Source organism: Silene latifolia, chromosome 5 (genome assembly GCF_048544455.1).
Source record: "Silene latifolia isolate original U9 population chromosome 5, ASM4854445v1, whole genome shotgun sequence".
Classification (NCBI taxonomy): domain Eukaryota; kingdom Viridiplantae; phylum Streptophyta; class Magnoliopsida; order Caryophyllales; family Caryophyllaceae; genus Silene; species Silene latifolia.
The window spans coordinates 16636829-16662599 of NC_133530.1; the positions used below are offsets into that span (position 1 = coordinate 16636829).

At 39.1% G+C, this 25771-nt stretch overlaps 1 protein-coding gene across 4 annotated transcripts; it reads right to left on the reverse strand.

Moving 5' to 3' along the window:
- Window positions 1-863: 863 nt before the first annotated feature.
- On the reverse strand, window positions 864-9595 carry LOC141656874 (uncharacterized). 4 transcript variants are annotated; one of them, XM_074463969.1, is made up of 12 exons: window positions 9433-9595; window positions 8179-8269; window positions 6780-6878; window positions 6036-6139; window positions 4296-5089; window positions 4082-4204; window positions 3875-3963; window positions 3593-3793; window positions 2879-3283; window positions 2666-2749; window positions 1655-1877; window positions 864-1065 (listed from the first exon to the last, which is right to left on the reverse strand). In XM_074463969.1, the coding sequence occupies exons 2-11, from the start codon at window positions 8239-8241 to the stop codon at window positions 1833-1835; spliced, it is 2007 nt and encodes a 668-aa protein (XP_074320070.1). In that variant the 5' UTR covers window positions 8242-8269; window positions 9433-9595; the 3' UTR covers window positions 864-1065; window positions 1655-1832. The 4 variants fall into 4 exon arrangements, with proteins under 4 accessions (XP_074320070.1, XP_074320068.1, XP_074320071.1 ...); XM_074463967.1 differs by having other exon boundaries at window positions 8122-8269; XM_074463970.1 differs by having other exon boundaries at window positions 8196-8269; window positions 9433-9546.
- Window positions 9596-25771: the final 16176 nt, after the last annotated feature.

Sequence of the window (25771 nt, forward strand, 5' to 3'; positions counted from 1 at the left end):
TTAACATTTATCTATTATGTGATACTCCCTTTGACTCAACTGGTTATTACGTTAGATTAAAATACTCCTCTCAATCAGTAGAATAAAAACGTAAAGAATCAATTCAATCGGAGTAGTTATTATAGTTATAAGTATCACCTCAATTGGGTAAGAAAAGGTTGAATGTAAGCAAACCAAAGATCAAGAGTATCACATGAGTGCATGTTCACTATTTTTCCGTGTCTCATCTTATGTCGCACTGTAAGGGATATAATCGAATTATCTTGTGTTCATTGGTTCCGAATATGGTATCTCTATGTAAGAGTGCCTTAAAATTAAATCCTAGCAACTGATTCATTGAGTAATGAATCAAGATGTGATCTTTGAAAAGATAATCTTACATTGTCCAAGGTTGACTATGTTAAGTCAAACCATGACTTTTTGAAAGTCAGGCATCTCAAGTCATGACTTCGAAAGTCAATGTCCCGTCTTAATGGGCAAAATTGGAACTCTAGAAAAGATCTGTTGGGTGAGGAGTAAATTGGCACACCACCACTAGGGAGGACGACAACCTCCTCATATTGCCTTTACGATCTCCCCTTCATCAACCTATGTCCTACCAATATTCTTGCATAGAATACATTTTTGCGACAACTTCTGTTCAAATGTGAATCTAAGTGAACAGATGAAGAACAAATTCCGATCATCTTAAAAGAAGTCGCACCCCAAAAAGATTTGTGCATTGTTGTAGGCTACGATCCAAACTCAACTTTGTGAGATAGTCTTTGCTTATTGGGCAAAGTCGCGTGTGTAGTACTCATGACATGGTTTCAAAACACATCAGAATAAATATAGCGCTTGTGGCTAAGAACGAGGACACAATAGTTCTAGGAAAGAACAATATATTGACTCATAAAATGCAGTCAGTTGCAGAATTGGCAAACGAACTTACTACAAAGCCAGCACAAAACTGCGATAACAAATTGTTATCCGGTCTGATTCGAAGTACAGTCAAGACTCTGGACAGCCACCTTGCCAATGCTCTGCAGTCTGCAAGTCATGCTTTAAAGCCGTTGATCCATCAAACTGATAACAGGGGAACCAATATGAGAATTACAATATAGTCACGTCATTTTGACGAATTAAATCATTTCTAGAAGTAACCAGCACAACAGTTACTCAGAAACGGCTTGGGTTGGGTCACATGTTACCTCAGGTTGTTCGGGTTGGAATGGGCTTGGATGTGGTGGATTAGGTTATATAGGGTATCGATCAAAATCGTGTTGGGTTTGGTTCATCAATCTAAACCGACTGACCGATACTAAATTTGCTCCCTAGAAATAAGAAAATAAACCATGATTGAATCAATAAAAGGAAAAATTCATCCCGAATTCTGTTTTTTTTTATTTCAGTAGTCTTCAAACGACAGCATTTTCAACGACAGCCTAAAATGTACATCATCAGTCTATTCACAGAACTCTTCCCCAACTCGCTTTAAACTCAATATGAAGTAGTAGGTCACTGGTCAGACAACAGTTTTGATAAACCAAATGTGACTTTATATTGTAACTTTGCAAATATTTGGAGAGAATGGTCAAAGTTGATCATCAAAATCAAAAAGAGATAATATAACATGTCCTACATAACTGAGTCATGTTCATAGAAAATCGCTTACCTCGTCATACTGAAGAAAATTGTTGGAATGAACATTCCAGGATGAACCAATAGTTCTTGCAAAATCCCTAATGCTACAACATGAATTTCAAAAGGCTGAAATTCGATCTGAGCTCTAAAAGAGAAAGAAGCCGACCCAAGTTCGCTCAGGTTTCCTAGAGAAATGTTCATCCACTTGGTTATTGTGACTCATTCTGAGGTGATAGATTATTGGACTTCATTTGCTGTTTCAAACATCACTTGATTGTTAGAAAGGCAATCGAAAGCACTAAAGAGCATAAATTATTATCGGGTAGGTAGTAAAACAAACAAGGTACAACCGAAAATGGTCAATAGAATGGAGAGCGGCTAAATCAGTATTAAAGGAGTATTATCTACTGTTCATTATGAAACCCAAATCATTACTCCAGATTATCATACAGAAGTAAGTCAAAGCAGTGAGACTGAATCAATTCTTAAACTGCAATTAATATACATCCAGGTTCCATTTCCCATTACGCAATTGTCAATCTGGGAATCTGGGTCACCCGAAAACATTCTTTTGTGTTGGTCAAAAGTCAAAACAAAGGTAAGGTTGTGTACATCCGACCCCCTACTGCGCCACATGCATAGCCCTTGAGGCATTAAGTAATGTTTTTGTAACCAATGTGTATTAAACATGGCTCTCAGTTTTTGCAGGATGATAACAGCATCTAAATAAGCTCACCTCAATATTATGTTGTTTAAAGAATTACCATAAACATATAAACGTAACTGCGAACATATGATTCTCGCTTTCGGTGTGTAATAGCTCATTTATTTAAATGTTATTAGTTTAATGACCTTAATCACGATACACCATAATTTGCACACTCAAGACCTGACATACCTCTATGAGTCTATCAGCATTAAATCCCAATGCTTGACAACGTGTTACCACACAATAGCAAAGATGCTTTATCTAATCTTAACAAAAACCACACAAGAACAAGATGGCGCTAAAGTTGTTCAAGTATTAAGGTTGCAGAATCACCTTATACAGATATTTTTTCCGGAGCTTGATTGCAGTTCGTATACATCTTCTGACTTTAATCTTCAACATATTATCGTTAAATATCTACATAACAATATGATGCAGACTGCGTCAGTTACATTTTACAAAGATGCGAAAAGGAGATTAAGTGCCATGGAAAAAATATATGTATGGAGCATAGTACAATGTTGTAAGTTAGGTGAGAATAAAAACCTTTATCAAATCATCAAGCGAACGAGCATCTTTAATGATCTTCTGACGGTTTAAGATAAGAATTGATGCCACACAAAAAACAGGCAATTCGTCTTCCCTATTCCTTGATACTGAGAACTCTGTGCGTTCGTGCATGCGATCATTTCGAGACCATAAAGACTTGGTTAAACCGCAAAATGAATGATTGGATGTCAAGGCCTTCATCACCTCCTCATCAGAGACGGAGTGTTCAATATTTGCATCTTTTTCTATTGATCCGCCAAGTGAGCTTTCTTCTTCTGCATCCTTCCTTTCCTCTACGACATCAGTGCCTAGATCATCAGGCAGTTGTAAAACCAAAGGTTCGAGACACCAGTCCGCCAAATTCCAGGTCAAGGACTCTTCAAAATCAGCAGCCCACATCATCTGAATTCATTAACATTTTGAAATCTTAATATAATTATGGAGGATCTAAACTAAAAAGTTTGCTTCTAAAGTAAATCTAAAGAAGGTATATGTCATCTAAAGTACCACGGTTAAAAGTTCAAACCTCAAATATAAAAATGTTGCTCTTGAACCTACCACACATCAATATCCGAACCACTTTCCATTAAAAATAGCAAACACATGCTGAAGCACAATAATTATTTCACATGACTTTGAACAATACCACACGTAAAACAAGTCCTACATAAATAAGGTGACAGGAAGTCTCAAGAATTCCAGAGAACAAACCTCCCACATACGAAGAGATTCACTAAATGATAATTCGCGGCGGAAGAGCACAAGCAGCATCCGGAAGGCAAAGTGAAGACTTTCGGCACCTATATTCGATAGATGTGAAAACATTTCTCTATCGGTGAATTTCAGGATGCACCAAAGTGTTTGCAGCTGCTTCATGACTCCCGTTTCTCCTTCCATCCGGAAATTCTCTCGCTAAAAGAGCCAATAAACTTAAGTGAGAAAAGACTTGGTAAAAATTAAGCTAGAAGAGTGTGCAAAGAGCAGCAGTCAGACCGTTCGGCGAATAAGCATCTCAAAGCACCAAAATGCATCAGCGTCATTCTCAAAGAGGACAACAAATGGAGATAGTAAGTCACTCATCCCTGCACCACAGATTAACACCACACACCAAATTAAAAAGAACAAATTCAATCAGAAAAAAAAAACATAATTTAATTTCAATTCCATGATTATAAATTCTAATCAAGAAAAATTATTAACCTTGGCAGTATCCTGTCTCAGGATCAACCCATGCATAAACAGCGAGAATATCCGACATCCTGGCCAAATTCTTCGGGTCCTCGTAAAACTCCAAATGACTATCAGTTCTAACCACATCAACCACTGACAACATACAAGATCTCTTACATTAGATAAACACACTTGAGAAACAAATAGAAAGCAAACACAAAGTTAAATGTTTTTTCTGTCTTACCTATACGATGCAGAGTCCAGAGCCACTCAGATACTTTATCTTCACTAGATCCTCCTCTTGGGCCATTGCTTGAATATAACTCCGCTGCTTCTGGAACGTCAGATATTCTCAATCTATTTATTACTTTATGTTTGTACTTCTGAATATCACGGTGTAATATTTGCTCGTGCGTTTCCTCATATTGGCTGTTAGTCATTTCAATTTCAGAACTTGTGGAATGTCGTAAACTGTCAGATGGTGAACCATTTGATTCAACCATTAATTCTTCATCATTAAAAAGATGAACACTGTGCATTCTCTCGTCGTCGATTCTCACTTTCCGTTGTGTAGAATTTCCATCATCATCATCGCTTCTTCCAAACAAATCCGTGACTGGTAAGGGTGGAAAATCAAAATAATCATCTAGTGGATATCCAGTTTCAGAGGGTTGTCCCCTAAATTTCATGGAGCTGAAGTTAAATTTGGCAGGGCTAGGCATGAGGCAAGATGAGTCATAAGCAGCACTGTCAATGTTTTCTCTCACGCTAACAATGTCAGAAGAATCACTAGAGCTATCCCTTTGGGGTGTGTATGTTGTATCTGTACAGTTGTTATTTCTATCATAGTTATCATAACGTGTGTTACTATTGTCATTAGAAGCTTGTTTCTCTTCAGACTCCGCATCTCTATTCCTGTCAACTTTAGAATAAGTCCGCACGTCCATAATTTTAGAACCGACAACATAGGCAAGTGAACCAGTTCCTATGCTTGAATGCATCTTCTGGCATTGCTTCACTAGTTCTTCATATCGTTCCCTGAACGATCGATTTTTAAATGCAAGCAAACAGTAAGTCATATCTTTCAATTGTGTTAGGATCCAGTGGAAACTAACTCTACCACGTAAACTTTACCTAAGTATATAAAACATTTATTCCTTAATTATGTGCACTCACGAATATACTTAAAACATATTGTATTTTCCATTCATAGCAACCCAACAAACTCCACCAAAAAAATAACTCTATTGGATCCAAAGTCCAAACCCTTATCAATAACTGCTAATATATATTTTGTTTTCTCAGGCATTTTCACCATTTTAACTTTTGAGGTAGTAATTTAGGGGAAAAGATGAAGACTGATCTTTCAGTACTTTCCCTAGCCTGCGTAAAAGTTGGAGGGATAGAAAAAAGATTACCAAATCATGAATAAGCAAACCAAGATATAGAAACATGGTCAAATAGAACATGCTCTCTTTCCATTTATGATTACACATAGAACAATTGTACATTTGTACTTAATCGTAATAAAATAGGTTTATATTCATTCAGATAGCTACATCTGGTGTCGAAATAAATATAATTCCGTAGCACTTGCATCCCCTAACTAGAGGCTGTGACTGTGACAAATATTCATAAATGTCCCACACAGTAAAGAAAGCAAGCAGACAATAAAATTCTGCTACTAAAGGTGGTAACAAATGTTACGGAGTAATAAATTGGTTCAGTAATCAGTATTCTGAGCTGAATAAATCAAAATATATGAAATCATGTCTCGATAATTACGCATCATGCAAACAATAATTTATAAAAGATATAGCACATCTGGTCAGGAAGAATTTTGCTAAATATCTATACATATGGTTGGTCCTAAATAGCTACATGGGATAACATATTAATATAGAGCTACTATCCTACATAATACACTTTCACATCAGTATGGTCCTGAAAATGCACAGAATAACTAAAAGTGAAAGAGGAGAACCTTCGGGCTGCTCTCAGCCGCTTACGGTACTCTCTGCTACTGCCCAATGCATAACATCCAAGAAGGAATTCCCAAACTTCTGGCCTTATAGATGGATCAACACCCTACAATGAGAGGCAATAAATTAAGTTAGATTTCTGCAGAATTTTCCAGGGGACATAAGCACATGATTAGCCTTTTGAGATTCACAACATCCATTAATAAATAACATACAAGAGAAATAAATGTGTATTAGAAATTTATTACCAAAAAAAAATTGTTTTGAGATTATTCTTGAAAAATATCTCTACAGCTGTGTGATGTCCAGAAATTAGTAACACCAAGGGATGAGTCTTTTAGTCTCGTTGAGTTAACTAGAGTCTAAATCTAGAACCTCAAACCAGCCTGTAAAGGTGCTAGACTCAGTTGTATGCATCACAAAACAACTCAATTAAATCAAATAAAAATAAATTATCAGCTCCACTTCTGCCCTCACTAGTGTTTAAGACGCAAAACTCGATAATTAGATTTGTCAGCACAAATGTAATTTGTTCTATGCTGTACATGCAACAAGTGGCAGCAAGCTTGAACCTTGACAGCTTAAGGGAGAGAGAATCATAAAAGATGAGAGTCGGAGAAAAACATAATACATGTTCATGCCAAAATAGGCCAGAACATAATTTAACCAAAAAAAAAAACAGATACTGCAGGCCATGTATAAACTATGTCCTCGAAGAAGCAAAGGTAAAGAGCAGTCAAACGCACCCCAAGGATAATCAGCTTTAGTGCCTTCTGAAAACCGAGAACCTTCCCATCACTGTCAAAAACTGTCTGCCATTTCTCTAGCTTAAGCATTTTGTTCACCTGCAATGCCATAAAAAGGCAAAAGAAAATCATATCAACCAAAGAGAAACTTGGTGCAACATCAGAGCCGTAATCACAAATGATTTAGGGTCAGCTAATATGAATCATTCTTTAGAACAGTCATTGAAAAACCACACATCTTAAAACACGATGAGAGAAAAAAGAAAAGAGTGAAAAGATCATGGGAAGGGAAACATCATACAAAAGTCAATCTAAACCTAACAGAAATTGATGTGCTTTAACAAATTATCCTCCTACGTCTTTTTGTTTTTTACATTTATTTTGGCAGTGAACCAGTCTACATAAGGAAACCAACCGCAAAATATACCATATCTGGTACAAGGATAGGCAATGGGTAATGATGAAATACAAATTACATGGCAACTGTAATTATTGAAGTAAATGTAGTGATTTTTTTATCACAACCCGAGGAAACCGTGAGTAGGGCAAGGATAATCCTACTATTTTTTTTAAAAGAAATGAAAACCCCGCTACTAACCAGTTCAATATGAGTTATGAAGTGATTAAAGCATATTAGGAAAAAAAACACAGAATTTAAGTGGCGAGAGCGCATGTGCATCTTATTTTAAATATCGGAATGGCATATTTATGAAGATAGCTAGGCAGATCGATAAAAGAAACCAGTTGATCAAAGATTCAGCGCGCCTGCTTGTCTGTTACTATTCCCTTTTGATATATAGAATGATATTTAGGTGACACTATCTGCCAGATGCAAAAAGGAATTGGAAAAATCCATCCCTTCAAAGCAACTCGTGTTAAATTGCTCTTAATCACTTGAGACAGGAAATACCATGCCCTCATTTGCCAAAACATGCATTTTTTTCGCAAGATAAAACTGAACTCAGAGTCTTTTGACTTCTTTCCATAATTCTACTGTCATGTAGAATACGAGAAAGACAACTAACTATTAGCTAGGGGTTAGTTAAAGATCTCCACAAGGGATGGTAATGGAAACAGCCAACTTTAAGATGCAAAAAAAAACTAATTTAGCTGCGAGAATTCATTTAATGGACTTGAAAGAGAACTTGAAATCAAAAAAATTGCATTCAACCTTAAACTCCTGATTTCATGTGAACTGGACTTTAGTCCTCTGCAAACTTTTTATGTGAGATCTAAGAATATGGTACGCCTGACTTCTGATCCCAAAGTAAATGCACTAGGTTGAAGTTTTGGTATGGTACAAAAAAAAATTACAAAAAGGTTGTCTTACAACCACCACAACCTTTATAGGTGATGGAGGAAGGCAAGAGTCCCCCATGTCGTAAACCATAGAACTCACTCTCTGTAGATTTTCACCTGGTGCTCCACAACCCCATCGCTTGTCAAGGCACTCAACAGACATCAATTTTATACATTCACCTTCTCTCCCCCTACAATTTGACAAGATTCAACAAATCCAATTCAATACCGATTTCCCACAGAATCATATTTCAACAACATAGTAGCACTAAAATACTTGATCTTGACAAAAATTTCTTACAGAACTTTTAGCTAAAATACAGAAGCAGTGGACGACTGGCCGGAGGGATGTTGTTAGGGGTGGGGTCTCAACTCTCAAGGCCCAAGTTTTGAATTTTACGATATAAAATGTCGGTTTGGACTTTGGATAAAAAAATTATCCATTTTGCAATGAAATTGCCCAATTTAAGACCCTGATTTCTCTAGCAACACCACCATACACTCATACAGAAGCCTACCATAACTCGAAAATGAGAGTACAATCTTCAGCTTTGAAACTAAGAGTCTAGTGCAAGTCTTAACACTTCATCAAAAGCCCTCATTTTGCTACTCAACAACACATTAACCTCATTTCCTCTAAAACCATGTGCCCTAAAACCCCCGTGCCTCAATGACTCCCACAAATTGCAGGGTAAGGGGCATAGTTCATTAAAATCTACACAACACTAATCACTAGAACACATAATTCTACTTAAACAAACATAATTCTACACAACTTTTGCTACTCAACCACACATTAAACTCATTTCCTCTAAAACCATGTGCCTATCAACCAACATTACCCCACTGCCTCAACGACTCCTGCAAATTGCAGAGTAATAGGCAGTCGGATCACGAGCCTAACTCTTTAAAATTAACAAAATACTGATCACTAGAACACATAATTCTACCCACAAAATCAAAAATAACACAGCTTCAACCCATCAACACAACATTACCCCAATGCCTCGAGGACTCCCGCAAATTGCAGGGTAAGGGACGGTCGGATCACGAGCATAACTCATTAAAATTCACTCAACACTGATCACTTAAACAGATAATACTACTCAAACAATCATAATTTCCAACATTTCAACACATCAATTAGCTTGAATCATCCAACTACTCTCAATAATTTTCCAACAAATCAAAATCAACCCAACAATACCCAGCTAAGAAAGATCAAATCTTTGATCATGGGCATTCATTAAAAAAATATTCAACATTGATCTGATCAAAATGGCAATAAAATATAAACGATCAAAATATAGTAAGAGAAATAAAATGCAAGAGAAAAAAAAGGGAAATGTTAAACCTGAGAACAAATGAAGGAAATGAAGGTTGTGAAGAATAATGGAGATCGATTGATGAGCTTCTTCGCCATTTACACACACAGATACATTACACATACAGGTGTGGGAAGACCGTTTTTTTACCCTTTCTCTCTCTTCTTTTTCTACCACTTGACTTTTTTTTTTTTTTTTTTAACAATTTACCTCGTGTTGTAGTTGGATAAATAAGGAAAAAATTTAGCATGTCAGTTAGGCGGATATTGGTGAATTGAGTTATTGTACGAGTATTTTTATACTGCTAACTCCAATTTTTTCCGTCAAAAATATAGGAGTATTTTTTAAAAGGAATTTTCTAAAATGTGTTCTAAGGAACATGTTAATAATTCTTAAAAGGAAAGTTTAACAATAAATATCATGAAAAATTGAAATAATAAATCAATTTTTCAGATTTTAATACCATATTTATTGTTAAACTTTTCTTTTAAAAACTACTTCGTATTTAATATGTGCCTTCGAAAAAACCTTCCTAAAATCAGCTTTAGTATTTTTAACATTTACTATAGGTTGGATGATATTAGGCATAATCTTTTATAAATGTAAATATTTATAACATTTTTAATCCCCACTAAACTAAAAGAATAAGAATTGCTCACAATTTTCCCGCTCAATTGATTAACAAACATGGTGGGCCCACATTAAAATTATGGCTTTTACTTTAATTTATTGACTAAAGATTGCATTTACCGAATAAAATATTACAATCAAATCAAATGTCAACTAGAAATAGGCTTAACACGCCATTATTCACGCTTAATTTCAATACCCGTAGTATACTAATTTGTTCTTTTTTAAGTTGGTGGCTGGAGTTGATAAGGTTTCAATTTTATTTGCTTTCTTTTTTTCTAAAATAAATTGTACTCTTTTTTTTTTATTATTTTTTTTTTATTTTTTTTTTATTTTAAGTTAACTAATCCTTATTAATATGGGTTGTTCTTAATCTAATTTTTTCTATTAAAAATAAAAGAAAAAACTCAAAAAGAATATAGGGGTAAATAGTATTTTTATTTGTTTGTAGATCGTCCTTCTAGATATGTCGTATATTGTTTATATATGTTTCCGTTATAAGAAGATCAATATGCGCTTTATAATAACAAGAGTACTGACCTTATATTAGATTATGTTATTCCATAATAGTCAGCTATTATTATTTTTAATATTAAAAATAGTTTCACACAAAAATAACTTAATCTAAAAGTCCTTTTGAATAGTAAACCTTTTTTTTTATAGTTTTACTAGCATTATAATCAGTACATTACAACATACTATTATAACTACAAATCATTTATGTAAAAAAATTTAATTTTTACAAGCTCAATTATTTAACCCTCACAAATGTCGTGCTTTAGCACGGGATCTCAACTAGTTCCCCACAAATTTATCTACGGTCTTTTTATGAAACAAATTATATTTTTTTGTTCAAAGAATTTTACGATAACAAATCGTTGACATTTTATGATAAGTTGCGGCTTAAAAATATGTTATTAATAAAAATTAACAAAATAACATCATTACTTTGTCGGAAGAAGAAAAACTTTCATCAAAAATACTCAATTCATGACTTCTTACGATTTTAATTTTTCAAATCAAAATACACTGATAAGAAACATGAAAATAGATGAGTTGTCAATTTAAAATATATAAATAATACACTAAAAAAGTAAAATACTATATATACCGTGTATAAATCAATTAGTTATTGTATAACTCGATGTTTGTTGATGAAAATATGTTCTGTTAAAATTTTACTAGAAAAAACTCGTAAGAAAAAAATGCAACATTTTCGATTAAAACGATCTTAAAACATACTCCCTCCTATTCTCAATAAATGTCTCATTTGGAGGAGGGCACAAATATTAAGGAATAATGATAAAGAATGAAATGTTAAAGGTAGGGGTAAGATTATAGGAGAGAGGGTGTTATAATTAAGAGGGTAATTTGATAATGAAATGCTAATGATTCCCTCCTTTTTTACACACCAACTGATTTCCCACCAAAACTAACCAAACTTGGCTGAAATTTTGTTTTTTCATTACACGGTTGCGATATACAGACGGTTTCGCTTACAAATAAAATGACATTATAATTATTACACATTCTATTTTCTAATTAAATTACATAATAAAATTACATTACTTTGAAATAAAATTACAGCACACTTAAAATAAAATTATATTAACTCGGGAAAAAATTACAGCACAATTAAAATAAAATTACATTAACTCGGGAAAAAATTACAGATCCAACTTGAAAGATCGAAAGAGAAAATTGGACTTCAGATTAACTTCATCTTGATTGGTGTGTCTTAGTTGTTCCATAAGCCAAATAAACTCAAATTGTCAGTCCAAATGTAAATATCCAACTCACCAACATTGAAATTTGGCACCAAAATTGAAATATGGAGCCAAAATACAAAGAGGGAAATATTTGCGCCAAAACCGAAAATTCAAAAGAGTGCAAAGTTCTTTTGTCTATAAATAGCAGGTGTGAAACAAAAAATTCATTTACTAACTTCAGTCCAAAAAACGTCTTTAAAACATAGAGCTATCAAACAAAAAATTCAGCAACATTCAATGAAGAATCTGACCAACTTAGAAAGATCAAAAATAAATGAAACACTATTGAATAACAAAGATAAATGGAAAACCAAGACATGGTATTATCAATGAAGTGGCGCAAGGTTTTCAATCGACGGAAAACAATAACAAGGTTATGGATGGCAAGACAAAAACAAGAGAGCATCATCCATACGGTGAATGTGAGCAAAAAGAAAGCGACAAAAAAGGTGGGAAGAGCAATTTTAGATGAGGAGAAGCTCAAATCAATTGATCTCTTTGGATAGGTCAACACAACACTCATTGGCCACGCACTTAGGTGTAAGCCAATCAACCGTTTCAAGATGGGTGATGTCAAAACAAATCAAAGTCACACACAAATGCACTCAAACCAGGTTTGGTGATAAAAACAAACTTGCTAGATTAATTTTCAGTCTACAACATTTAGTATATCATGAACACACTAAAAGAATTGTTTTCAAAGATCAAAGCAACATTATTCACATGGATGAGAAATGGTTTTCTAAAACTAAACCTACTACAAGGTTTTATTTGGCTAAAGGTGAAACTGACCCACATAGATGTGTACAATCAAAGAGTTTCATAGAAAAGGTGATGTTTATGTGTGCAGTAGTGTGGACAGCGGGCCGCCCACGGGGGCGCTTGGTTGAGAAACGAGGGACAAGCGTTTGCATTTTGTATGGAGTCGCCACCAATTTTTATGGGAAATTGGAACCGTTCGAATACCTCGTGTCATGTCAAGACACAAAGTAGTGACATGAACACTAAGCAATCGTTACCCTTAGCATTCTATGTCTAGAATGACTCTCGTGGATGCCAATGAACACGGGTGCTCACGGAGATCTGGAGTAAGGGGTGAGGGTACGTATTAGGAAGCTCTTTTGATCGAACACCTAATCCCGCCCGCCTCGATAGCGGCCTCTACTAATGATTAGGGAAGTTATTCGTACTTGATATATCATCGGCTATAATGCATGCAATGCAACATCCATTAGATTAATCCTAACATGTGAGAATTTAACTAAGTCGGTTGACACGTAATTAGCATACAATTGGGTCGAAGTAGGAGTTAATGCTCATTTACATGTGAAAGCATACAAGTGATAGAAGAAATACAATAAAAGAAAATTACAATAATGGAAATTACATTAATTACAAAGGAAAGGCGATTTATGTCGAAAATACCTCTAAAACGGATAATTTGAGAAAAAAAGAACAAAGGAATTAACGAACAGGAATTAGAGCGATAATACGATTAATAGTGAATTAATACGTAAGCTAATTAACTAAGTCAAGGCAGAAACGGAGTTCGAACTCAACTCTGGAACCCGAACAGGCGAAAAAGCTCGCCCTTTGGAAGAAGCGCGGCGATTCTTTGCGTCTGTTTCAAGGGTGAGTTCTGGCCGTGAATGGTTTGAATCGCAAATCGTTAATGTCGATTGGTAATTTATGGATCGATTAAATTATCTACTCGGATGAAAGTGATTTAATGGGTTATTTACATGCGATTAAAGTCATAAAAACAGTAAAACATGGATGAGACGGAAACAAACGGACTAATTATGTGAAGGGCCGATGGTAATGAATAATTAATAAAACAAACTAACTAAACTAATTAATTACTAAACATGATGAATACGACGAATTAATGAATAAACAGATCAGAATGTATCAACAATAAATCCCAGAAACTCAATATAAGGAAATTGAACTTTTAAAACTCGAATTGAACATTAATGACGAAAAACCCGCAAATATTGGATTACAAGGGATTTTAAGTCGGATTTATGACAATTAAAACATGTGAATTATGGATGAATAATATACATATGAACTATTAACTATCATGATGAACGAATTGACAGACGAACAAAACAAAAGAAATATTTTTGATACGAATTACAGAGGACGGAGGAAGAAGAAAAGAAGCAGGAACTGCGGCAGCCTCACGAAGAGGCGCAGCAGGTGCTGCGCTCCTTCGAAGAGGCGCAGCAGTTGCTGCGTCTTTTCTCGACGTCTGTCTGCTGGAAATCCGCAAAAAAGGTTTTAAAGACGGTTTTAGAAATCGGTTTTAATGAGGTACTTTCGACATAAACCTTACAATGAGGATACGATAAATAAATAACAATAAATAAACGAGGAATATTACACCCTCAGACTTACATGTTGACGGAACGAGATGAACTAAGAAAATCGATTAGTGAATGCTCGACGCGAATGCAAGGAAAGAGTGCCCTCGAAAGAGGAAAACGATTTAACAAATTGATTAATTAGATTGATTATTGTGTAGTGGTCAAATTGGTCGGTCATGCAACGGAGAGGCTGGTACCCGGAAGGATCCGAGCTTACGTGGTCGAATGTTCAAGCACGTAGGCGCCAATTAGTAAGAACAAAGTCTAGAATGCAAAGGGAGAAGAGAAGGGCGGACACTCGCGTGAGAAATATGAGGAACGAAGGCTCCTATTTATACTAATCACACGGAGGAATAGGGTTTCGGAGACTCTTTGGAAGTGAATCTCGGAAAGATATAAAAAAGATACGTAAATCATGCAAAGAAGGGCACGGGAAGAGGCGCGGCAGCCTGCGTCTCTTGGAAGAGGCGCAGCACCTGCTGCGTCTATTCCCAGGAGGTTTCCTCCTGTTTAAGAAAGATTTCCGTGTTTTAGTTATGGTAGGACGGATTTAATTCGATTATCTTTTGAATATTACGGGATATTATTTGCCAAAAGATAAAATTTGAGAAATATGGAATAGAAATATCAGGAACATTCGAACATTCGACTCGGGATTTAACAGTTATCGAGAAAATGGAGACGGTTTTTGACCCGGACTCCGAATGTACTCTAATTATCGCCAAAAAACGACCGTATCGGCACGTAGATGACAACTAAGAGGTTGACATTAATTTTTGAGCAATCACTTGACGATAATCTTACGAATTGTCACTAATCGTTCCGCGAATCAAACATGCGGCCCAATCATCACCGGGTGGTTTGCGAGGGTGCGTAAACGAGGTGTCTCTGAGCCCCCACTTTGACCGAGGCTTGGACAAGGCGAAAGTCAAAGTATAGCCATCAGTTCAATCGAAGATTACAACCTCACGACTATGGCGATGCGAGGCGGCTCAAGGGGTCCGAACCAAGGACCTGTCGTCGGGAACATTTTAGAGTCCGTCGACTATCGGGGAGGGTCGTTTAAAGTCCATTAGACTACGTAAGGAAGCTCGCCTTGACCATAAGAAGAGATCATACCGAGATACCCCCTGGGTGAAGCGGGATCAAGACGCTTCGAAAGAAAAATTCATTGTCCGAAGATAACTTGGTGTCCGAAGGCATTAGAGGTCTGAGGGAACTTTGGTCGAACTCTGCGGGGAACAAGAGATATATAAAAAACAACAAGCGGGACGTCGGTAGAAACCGGGGAAGTCTGCTGCGTCGGTCTCAAGCGAACTTTGGCGAAATTTAGAAATTTGAATTTGCTTGCGTTGGTCTCAAACAAACTCTTGTTGGGGAATATATCGATGATTTTGGCGGGAATCGCTTGTCTCTGTCCTCAAGCAAACTCTCGTTGGGTGATTATCTTGACGATTAGGAGCATCTTGATCGTCATGGGAGAAACTTCAAGTGAGCGATCGCAAAATACCACCATTTGGATAGAATGAGCAATACCGCAAAATACTGCTGCGAGGATAAAATGAATTTGGACGATCTCGCAAAATATTGTCGCTACTGGATAAAATGTGGGCGGAACGAAGAAATCGTCGAAACGGACCAAAATGATACAAACGTCATCGAGGAAGAGGCGCACCAAAGATGGGCCCACAAATAACGAACTCATAACGAATTTTCGAAAATTCGTAAGGAGGGAACAAAAGGAAGAGGCGCAGCAAGAGCTGCGTCTCTTGGAAGAGCGCGGCGCTTTGTTGCGTCCTTTCCCAATTTGACAATTTCGCGTAAAAACGCGAAATCGAGGGTTTTAATTCATTATTTCGAAACACAAATCTTTCAATTTCTCTCTCAAATCTTCACCATTTCCGTCGAGGTTGGATTCAAAAGCTTGCTTGAAATATGACTAATCGAGGTATGTGTTTTAATCTTGCATTAATCATCCGTATTTGTCGAATTTTGAGCCGCAAACATTAGGGTTTTCGACCCATTTACTCGAAAATTTGGGGCTTTTCCCCCAAATGGATTTGTCTTGCCAAATTGATGCTAGAAATGGATAGTAGGCAATGTTAGGAACATAACCATGTATTTGCTTTGAATTTTCATCGAGTTTTGAGCCCTTGAGCGAATTTTGAGACGGTTTCACAGCTAGATCGAAAATGGCTTCGAAAATGGCCTTAGGATTGCCCATTCGTGATGAAATTTGATATTTGGGACCCTTGGGTGATGGGTAAACTTCCTGTCATCTCGGAATTTTGGTTGGTGACAACTTTTGCAGGGCACCTTTCTAGGGCATAACCGCCATTATAGCGAAATGCTGCCGAATTTTCGACTCGAACCCGGAACTAGGCTTTGACTTTGACTTGACTCGACCCAATTTGTCACATGAGTGGTTGAATTGGTGAGAATACGGCCAAGGATGGCCAGAAAGGGGCGATTTCCGGGGCTCCGGAGGCTCGAAAATTTCTTAATCAAAGGCTCGCCGTCACGTGACGCGGCCTAAACTTGTTTTAATGTTGCAGGTGATGATGCTTCCACTTCCGGGAGGACTCCCATGGAGGTTGACTTGATGCGGTTGAGGAGGCTTTGGAGCGGGCCACCGACGCGGTGATGGCGCTGCAGACGAGATTCCCGAGGAGGAGGTTCGATGAGGAGGAGATTCCGCGACGGGCCCACCTCGGACGAGGGGGTCGTCAGCCGAGAGGAGCTCCCACGTGGCCGAGACACGGGAGAGTAGGCACCTTGTGTGGGCTGCAGAGGGTCACTTGTCCTACAGGACGGTGAAGAGCTTGGTAAATAGGAATTCCCTAACTCATTACTTATCCTCTTTCTGTTTTTTTTTTTAATTTCCTTCAAATTTACTTCAAAACTAAAGATAGCTTTATTTCGAATCATAATAGGAGGCCGGGAATATCAGGTCGTTCTCGGGTTACACGACGGCGATGGAGCACTACGAGCGGTGTCGTCGGAGGAGGAGAGGGCCATGATTGAGCGTGGAGCGTTCGGTCCCTCTGGTTGGTCCGGAGGGATATCGTGAAGAGGAAGTTGCGGGCCAACCTTAGCACGGTCCGCGCTTTCTTGGATCGATTTTGGGATACGACTTCCACGTTTCACCCGCCTTTTGGTGAGGTGGGAGTCACCTTGGAGGACTACGGCATGATTTCTCAGTGGTGTGCGTGCGGGATCGAGGAGATGGTGTGGCCGGAGGCGGCATGAGAGCGGATTCGGCCGAGGCGAGGAGGTTGATCGGTGGAACACGTCGCCGAAGGCTGTTGCGGTGCCGGGTTTGGTACCCAGTACCTATGTTCGAGATTACTTCGCGGGGAAGACCCCGGCATCGGTGGTGATCGATGGGAGGGAGACGGTTCCTCCTTCTTGTACAGCTGAGCAGAGGGCTCGTTTGTGGCTTTGGTGGTTCTTGTCTTCGATTTACCTCGGAGACAAGGGTGAGAGGCTGTCGACGAAGCTTCTTCCCTTCCTTGCTGACCTGAGCTCCCTAGGGCGTTGGGATTGGGTCACTGCTGGTTTTGCGGTCCTCATCCGCTTCATGAGGGCCATGGTTCGTCCGGAGTTGATGGAGAAGGGGACTTCTCCTGGCGCTGTCGGACCTGGGCTATTGTTGGAGGTATGAACCTTCCCTTTGATAGCAAAATGAATTCCTTTCTTTTATCAAGATCGAAAGATCGTCATTGACTATTCCGTTTTACAGGCGTGGGTGTACTCTTACTTCCCGGGCCTCGTGCCCAAGAGGACGGAGCCGTTGGAGAGGGCCTATCCCGTGGTGAGGTATTGGGTCATGTGCTTGGACGAAGAGCAAGCGTTCTTCTCACAATGTCTACCGGCGGGATGTGAACGCCTTCACCGAGAGCGTGAGTATCCCGTTTGTACGCATTTATACTTCTTTCCCTTCATCCGATCACGGGAATGATCTCTGTCTTTATCTTGTTGCGGTGGGTGCCCGGACCTTGGGCGGAGTATGCCGAGGCACCTCCTTTTTCTTGAGGTCCTTCGACCTAGGAGCCCGAGTCATTTGTTGTTGTGGACGTCGATGGGTCCGGTGTGGTACTTAGGCGAGCGTTTGGCTCGTCAGTGCTCTCGGGACGCGTTGACGGTTCTGTTGATCCTCCTAGGACGATGTTCGGGAGCCTTCCGAGGTTGAGAGGAGGCGGACTTGGCCGTGTCGGTGGTGACGACCTCCTTCGCTGGTGAGGACTACTCGGCATTCCTTTACGGGAGGTTGGCGTACTGGCCAGTAGTGGTGAGTATCCTTTTATTTCTCTTTGATTGACTTTGGGAATTTCGATGAAAGATCACCGATTAATGAGAGTCGTTTGTCTTTGCAGGAGGTTGAGGCGGCGGGCATCGAGCCCCAGTGTATCCCGAGACTCTCGAGTACACCGACGCGACCGGGAGGACGACGACCTCCGAGTTGCGTGATTTTGACGTGGTCGTGACGGATCTTGGCCTCGACGATCGGGCAAAGATCGATTCGGAGGGTGAGCCTCGGCTTATTCACCTTTGCGTAAGAACACATTGGATTAAACTTGTTCAATTTGCTGAGAATTTCTTTTGAAAACGCAGGTCGCGCCATCTCGGTTCGTGGCACTATGGAGGGTGGCCAACCGGTTGCGAGCTACCGCCATCGAGGCACTCGTCGGTGGTCGAGGTCGTCAGGTATGAACCTTATTTGATCTCTTTTGATTGATTTTTTTTATTTTGTTCTTTTGTTTGTTTGAATCGATTGACATGAGCCAATTTCTTTCTTTGTTCTCAGCCGATCGTGAGTGGAGCGAGAGTTAGCCTGATCCGGGAGGAGACGGCTCGTTTGTCGAGGGAGCTCGAGTTTCGGGATGCCGAGATCGCTGCTCTTATGGCGAGGGTTGCCGAGTTGGAGGGTGCTCAGCAGTAGTCTGCGTGGTCTTTGTAGTCTTGATTTTGAACATTTTTGGATTTTGTTTGGGGCGAAGCCCCCAGTTTATTTGGACTTGGATTTATTTGGGGCGAAGCCCCCAGTTGCACATCTGGACTTGTTTGGGCGAAGCCCTTGATTGCTTGTATATTTGCTTTTTTGTTGTATATACGACGGCCTGAGTGCCTTTTCTTTCTTTGGGTTGTGTTGTTTTGTACCGCAGTTAGCTTTTGGACAAGTTTGGTAGACAATGGTTTGTACCGTCATGCTGCCGAAATTCACATAGAAAAAACACATTCATTTACATTTTCATATACACACGTAAGGCCTTTAATTGGTGCAAAAAAAAAAAAAAAAAAAAAAAAAAAATGAGACTCGAAAAGAACACGAAAATGCAAAAATTTTGTCGGAAATGACCGGACGGTAGGGAGGGTTACCCCCGCAAAAAAAAGAAAAAAAGAAATATATAAGTTAGAAAATGAAGAAAATAGAAATGAAATGACTAAATAAAAGTGAAAATAAAAAAGAAAGAATTAAAAAAAGAATTAAAATGGCCGAAAATGTTGACGTCGCCTCGAAATGCGCGTTCCTGGATTAAGGAAACCTGAAGCATGGTAAATTTCGCGGATTTACCAAAATAAAATCCCGTAGGAATAGGAAATTATTCGTTTATAGAATTAGGAAAGATCCAAACACGGAAATCACAGAAGTGATGCTAGGGAAGAGGCGCGACAAGAAGAGCTGCGTCCCTTTGAGGAGGCGCAGCAGTGCCGCGCCTTTGTTCCCAGCGGTCGGTTCGACGATTTTTGGAAACAGCAATTAGTATAAATAGAAGCGTCGATGAAGCTTTAAATCATACAATTCTTCCGTCTCTTCTTCGTTGATTCACATATAAAACTCCCCATAAATTTTCAAGAGAAAATTATCATCATGAATACCCTAGAAATTCGCTTGAAGGAATGGACTAACGAGTTTTCGAATATTGAGAAACATGACATGGGTGCTTACAACCTTGGGTCTCTGTTGAGTTTGAAGCTCATTAAGGTAGTAAAGCCGTTCTTGGATGCTTGTCTTGATTATTGGGATCCAAATTATCATGTTTTCGCGTTCCCAGGAGGTGATATTTGTCCTTTTCCAGGAGGAAATTTGCTATTGGCGGGTGGGACCCTGAACATTTACCTGCCATCCCCTCCACTTCACAAGGGTATAAGAGCAAGTTTAGAGATTTGCTTGGACTTACTAGGCTTGAGGTAGATCGTCTTGTTACTTCGAAAGGCGTGCGGATGTTGGATTTTATGGATCGATTCATCAACGGGCCGACCCTCTGTCTCTTATGTTGCTAGGAGGAGAGCATTCGGTTTGTTTGCTTCACGTTTACGTCTTTCGGGGACATGTTGATGAAGATTTGAGAGGTGATCCCCGCCTATTGGGTCTCGTTGAGCAAATGGAGTCGCGCAGAGCCCAGCTTGCTTGTGTTTAGGGGAGATTATCTTGGGTTTGGATAACAGGAAATCCAACCGCGATCTTCCATTCTTGGGGAGTCCCGTCATCTTACAGGTAAAAGACACCCTTTTTTTTCTTTTTTTTTTTTTTTTTTTTTTTTTTTTTGTTTTTTTGGGTGTCTAACAAATTCACATGCGCAAGGGTCTCAAATATCAAGTTTCATCACAAATGGGCAATCCTAAGGTCGTTTTCGAAGCCATTTTCGATCTAGCTGTGAAACCGTCTCAAAATTCGCTCAAGGGCTCAAAACTCGATGAAAATTCAAAGTGAATACATGGTTATGTTCCTAACATTGCCTACTATCCATTTCTAGCATCAATTTGGCAAGACAAATCCATTTGGGGGAAAAGCCCCAAATTTTCGAGTAAATGGGTCGAAAACCCTAATGTTTGCGGCTCAAAATTCGACAAATACGGATGATTAATGCAAGATTAAAGCACATACCTCGATTAGTCATATTTCAAGCAAGCTTTTGAATCCAACCTTGACGGAAATGGTGAAGATTTGAGAGAGAAATTGAAGGATTTGTGTTTCGAAATAATGAATTAAAACCCTTCTGATTTCGCGTTTTACGCGAATTGTCAAATTGGGGAAAGGACGCAAAGCGGGCCGCGCCTCTTCCAAGAGACGCAGCTCTTGCTGCGCCTCTTCCTTTTGTTCCCTCCTTACGAATTTTCGAAAATTCGTTATGAGTTCGTTATTTGTGGGCCCATCTTTGGTGCGCCTCTTCCTCGATGACATTTGTATCACTTTGGTCCGTTTCGACGATTTCTTCGTTCCGGCCCACATTTTATCCAGCGCGACAATATTTTGCAGTATCGTCCAAATTCATTTTATCCCTCGCAGCAGTATTTTGCAGTATTGCTCAATTTATTCTATCCAGCGCAGTGGTATTTTGCAGTACTGCTCACTTGAAGTTTCTCCCATGACGATCAAGATGCTCCTAATCGTCAAAATAATCACCCAACGAGAGTTTGCTTGAGGACAGAGACAAGCAGATTCCCGCCAAAATCATCAGTATATTCCCCAACAAGAGTTTGTTTGAGACCAACGCAAGCAAATTCAGCCTCTAAATTTCGCCAAAGTTCGCTTGAGACCGACGCAAGCAGACTTTCCCAGCAGTTTCTACCGACGTCCTGCTGTTGTTTTTTATATATCTCTTGTTCCCCGCAGAGTTCGACCAAAGTTCCCTGTGACCTCCTAATGCCTTCAGACACCAAGTTATCTTCAGACCAATGAATATTTTTTCTTTCGAAGCGTCTTCAGTCCCGCTTCACCCAGGGGTATCTCAGGTATGATCTCTTCTTATGGCTGGCGAGCTTCCTTACGTAGTCTAATGGACTTTAAACGACCCTCCCCGATAGTCGACAGACTCTAAAATGTTCCCGACGACAGGTCCTTGGTTCAGACCCCTTGAGCCGCCTCGCGTCGCCATAGTCGTCAGGTTGTAATCTTCGATTGACCTGATGGCTATACTTTGACTTTCGCCTTGTCCAAGCCTCAGTCAAAGTGGGGGCTCTGTAGACACCTCGTTTCTGCACCCCTCGCAAACCACCCGGTGATGATTGGGCCGCATGTTTGATACGCGGAACGATTAGTGACAGTTCGTAAGATTATCGTCAAGTGATTGCTCAAAAATTAATGTCAACCTCTTAGTTGTCATCTACGTGCCAATACGGTCGTTTTGTGATAATTAGAGTACATTCGGAGTCGGGTCAAAAACCGTCTCCATTTTTTCGATAATCTGTTAAATCCCGAGTTAGAATGTTTGGAATGTTCCGGATATTTCTATTCCATATTTCTCAAATTTTATCTTTTGGCAAATAATATCCCGTAATATTCAAAAGATAATCGAATTAAATCCGTCCTACCATAACTTAAACACGGAAATCTTTCTTAAACGGAGGAAACCTCACGGGAATAGACGCAGCAGCCAGTCTTTGCGCCTCTTCCAAGAGACGATGTTGTTTCTGCGCCTCTTCCCGTGCCCTTCTTTGCATGATTTACGTATCTTTTTATATCTTTCCGAGATTCACTTCCAAAGAGTCTCCGAAACCCTATTCCTCCGTGTGATTAGTATAAATAGGAGCCTTCGTTCCTCATATTTCTCACGCGAGTGTCCGCCCTTCTCTTCTCCCTTTGCATTCTAGACTTTGTTCTTACTAATTGGCGCCTACGTGCTTGAACATTCGACCACGTAAGCTCGGATCCTTCGGGTACCCCCTCTCCGTTGCATGACCGACCAATTTGACCACTACACAATAATCAATCTAATTAATCAATTTGTTAAATCGTTTTCCTCTTTCGAGGGCACTCTTTCCTTGCATTCGCGTCGAGCATTCACTAATCGATTTTCTTAGTTCATCTCGTTCCGTCAACATGTAAGTCTGAGGGTGTAATATTCCTCGTTTATTTATTGTTATTTATTTATCGTATCCTCATTGTAAGGTTTATGTCGAAAGTACCTCATTAAAACCGATTTCTAAAACCGTCTTTAAAACCTTTTTTGCGGATTTCCAGCAGACAGACGTCGAGAAAAGACGCAGCAACTGCTGCGCCTCTTCGAAGGAGCGCAGCACCTGCTGCGCCTCTTCGTGAGGCTGCCGCAGTTCCTGCTTCTTTTCTTCTTCCTCAATCCTCGTAATTCGTATCAAAAATATTTCTTTTGTTTTGTTCGTCTGTCAATTCGTTCATCATGATAGTTAATAGTTCATATGTATATTATTCATCCATAATTCACATGTTTTAATTGTCATAAATCCGACTTAAAATCCCTTGTAATCCAATATTTGCGGGTTTTTCGTCATTAATGTTCAATTCGAGTTTTAAAAGTTCAATTTCATTATATTGAGTTTCTGGGATTTATTGTTGATACATTCTGATCTGTTTATTCATTAATTCGTCGTATTCATCATGTTTAGTAATTAATTAGTTTAGTTTGTTTGTTTTATTAATTATTCATTACCATCGGCCCTTCACATAATTAGTCCGTTTGTTTAGTCTCATCCATGTTTTTCTTGTTTTTATGACTTTAATCGCATGTAAATAACCCATTAAATCACTTTCATCCGAGTAGATAATTTAATCGATCCATAAATTACCAATCGACATTAACGATTTGCGATTCGGCTTCACGCCGAGAACTCACCCTTGAACAGAGACGCGCAAGCTCGCCGCCTCTTCAAAGGGCGCGATCTCTTCGCGCTGTTCAGGTTGAGTTCGTCTCTCGAACTCCGTTTCGCCTTGACTTAGTTAATTAGCTTACGTATTAATTCACTATTAATCGTATTATCGCCCCTAATTTCATTCGTTAATTCCTTTGTTCTTTTTTCTCAAATTATCCGTTTTAGAGGTATTTTCGACATAAATCGCCTTTCCTTTGTAATTAATGTAATTTCCATTATTGTAATTTTCTTTTATTGTATTTCTTCTATCACTTGTATGCTTTCACATGTAAATGAGCATTAACTCCTACTTCGACCCAATTGTATGCTAATTACGTGTCAACCGACTTAGTTAAATTCTCACATGTTAGGATTAATCTAATGGATGTTGCATTGCATGCATTATAGCCGATGATATATCAAGTACGAATAACTTCCCTAATCATTAGTAGAGGCCGCTATCGAGGCGGGCGGGATTAGGTGTTCGATCAAAAGAGCTTCCTAATACGTACCCTCACCCCTTACTCCAGATCTCCGTGAGCACCCGTGTTCATTGGCATCCACGAGAGTCATTCTAGACATAGAATGCTAAGGGTAACGATTGCTTAGTGTTCATGTCACTACTTTGTGTCTTGACATGACACGAGGTATTCGAACGGTTCCAATTTCCCATAAAAATTGGTGGCGACTCCTTACAAAATGCAAACGCTTGTTGTTTCCGAGCTCCCCTCGTCCCAAGCGCCCCCGTGGGCGGCCCGCTGTCCACAGTTTGGCGACTCCGCTGGGGAGAAATGACGATTTGTTAAAATATTCATGGGAAATTGACGACTTGTTAGCCGCTTCCCCAGCGGAGTCGCCAAACTGTGGACAGCGGGCCGCCCACGGGGGCGCTTGGGACGAGGGGAGCTCGGAAACAACAAGCGTTTGCATTTTGTAAGGAGTCGCCACCAATTTTTATGGGAAATTGGAACCGTTCGAATACCTCGTGTCATGTCAAGACACAAAGTAGTGACATGAACACTAAGCAATCGTTACCCTTAGCATTCTATGTCTAGAATGACTCTCGTGGATGCCAATGAACACGGGTGCTCACGGAGATCTGGAGTAAGGGGTGAGGGTACGTATTAGGAAGCTCTTTTGATCAAACACCTAATCCCGCCCGCCTCGATAGCGGCCTCTACTAATGATTAGGGAAGTTATTCGTACTTGATATATCGTCGGCTATATGCATGCAATGCAACATCCATTAGATTAATCCTAGCATGTGAGAATTAACTAAGTCGGTTGACAAATAGTTAGCAAACAATTGATGTCGAAGTAGGATTTAAGGTTCATTTACATGTGGAAACATACACATGATAAAAGAAACACAATAACGATAAATTGCAATAAAGGAAATTACATTAATTACAACGGATAGGCGATTTATGTCGAAAATACCTTTAAAACGGATTATTTGATAAAAAGAATAAAAGAATAAATTTAAAAGAAATACGAACAAGTCAGAAGGTGATAATACGAGTATTAGTAGATTAATACGTAGACTAATTAAACTAGGTCAAAGCAGAAAAGGAGTTCAGAGGCAGAATTCACCACTCGGAACAGCGCAGAGACATCGCGCCCTTTGGAAGAGCGCGGCGATTCTGCGTCGTCTTCCAAGGGTGAGTTCTGGCTGTGAAGCCGGAACTGCAAACCGTTAATGTTGATTGTTAATTTTAATGATTGATTAATTTACTTGACTCGGATGAAAGTAATTAATGGATTATTTACATGCGATTAAAGTCATAAAAACAGTAAAACATTGATGAGACGGAAACAAGACGGATTAATTATGTGAAGGGTCGATGTTAATGAATAATTAATTAGTGACATCGGTGAATGGAACAAACTAAACAATTAATTAGACTAAACATGATGAACATGGATGCAGATATATCAATGATTTAATCTCTTTAAGCTCAATATGATGAAATTGAACTTCTAAAACT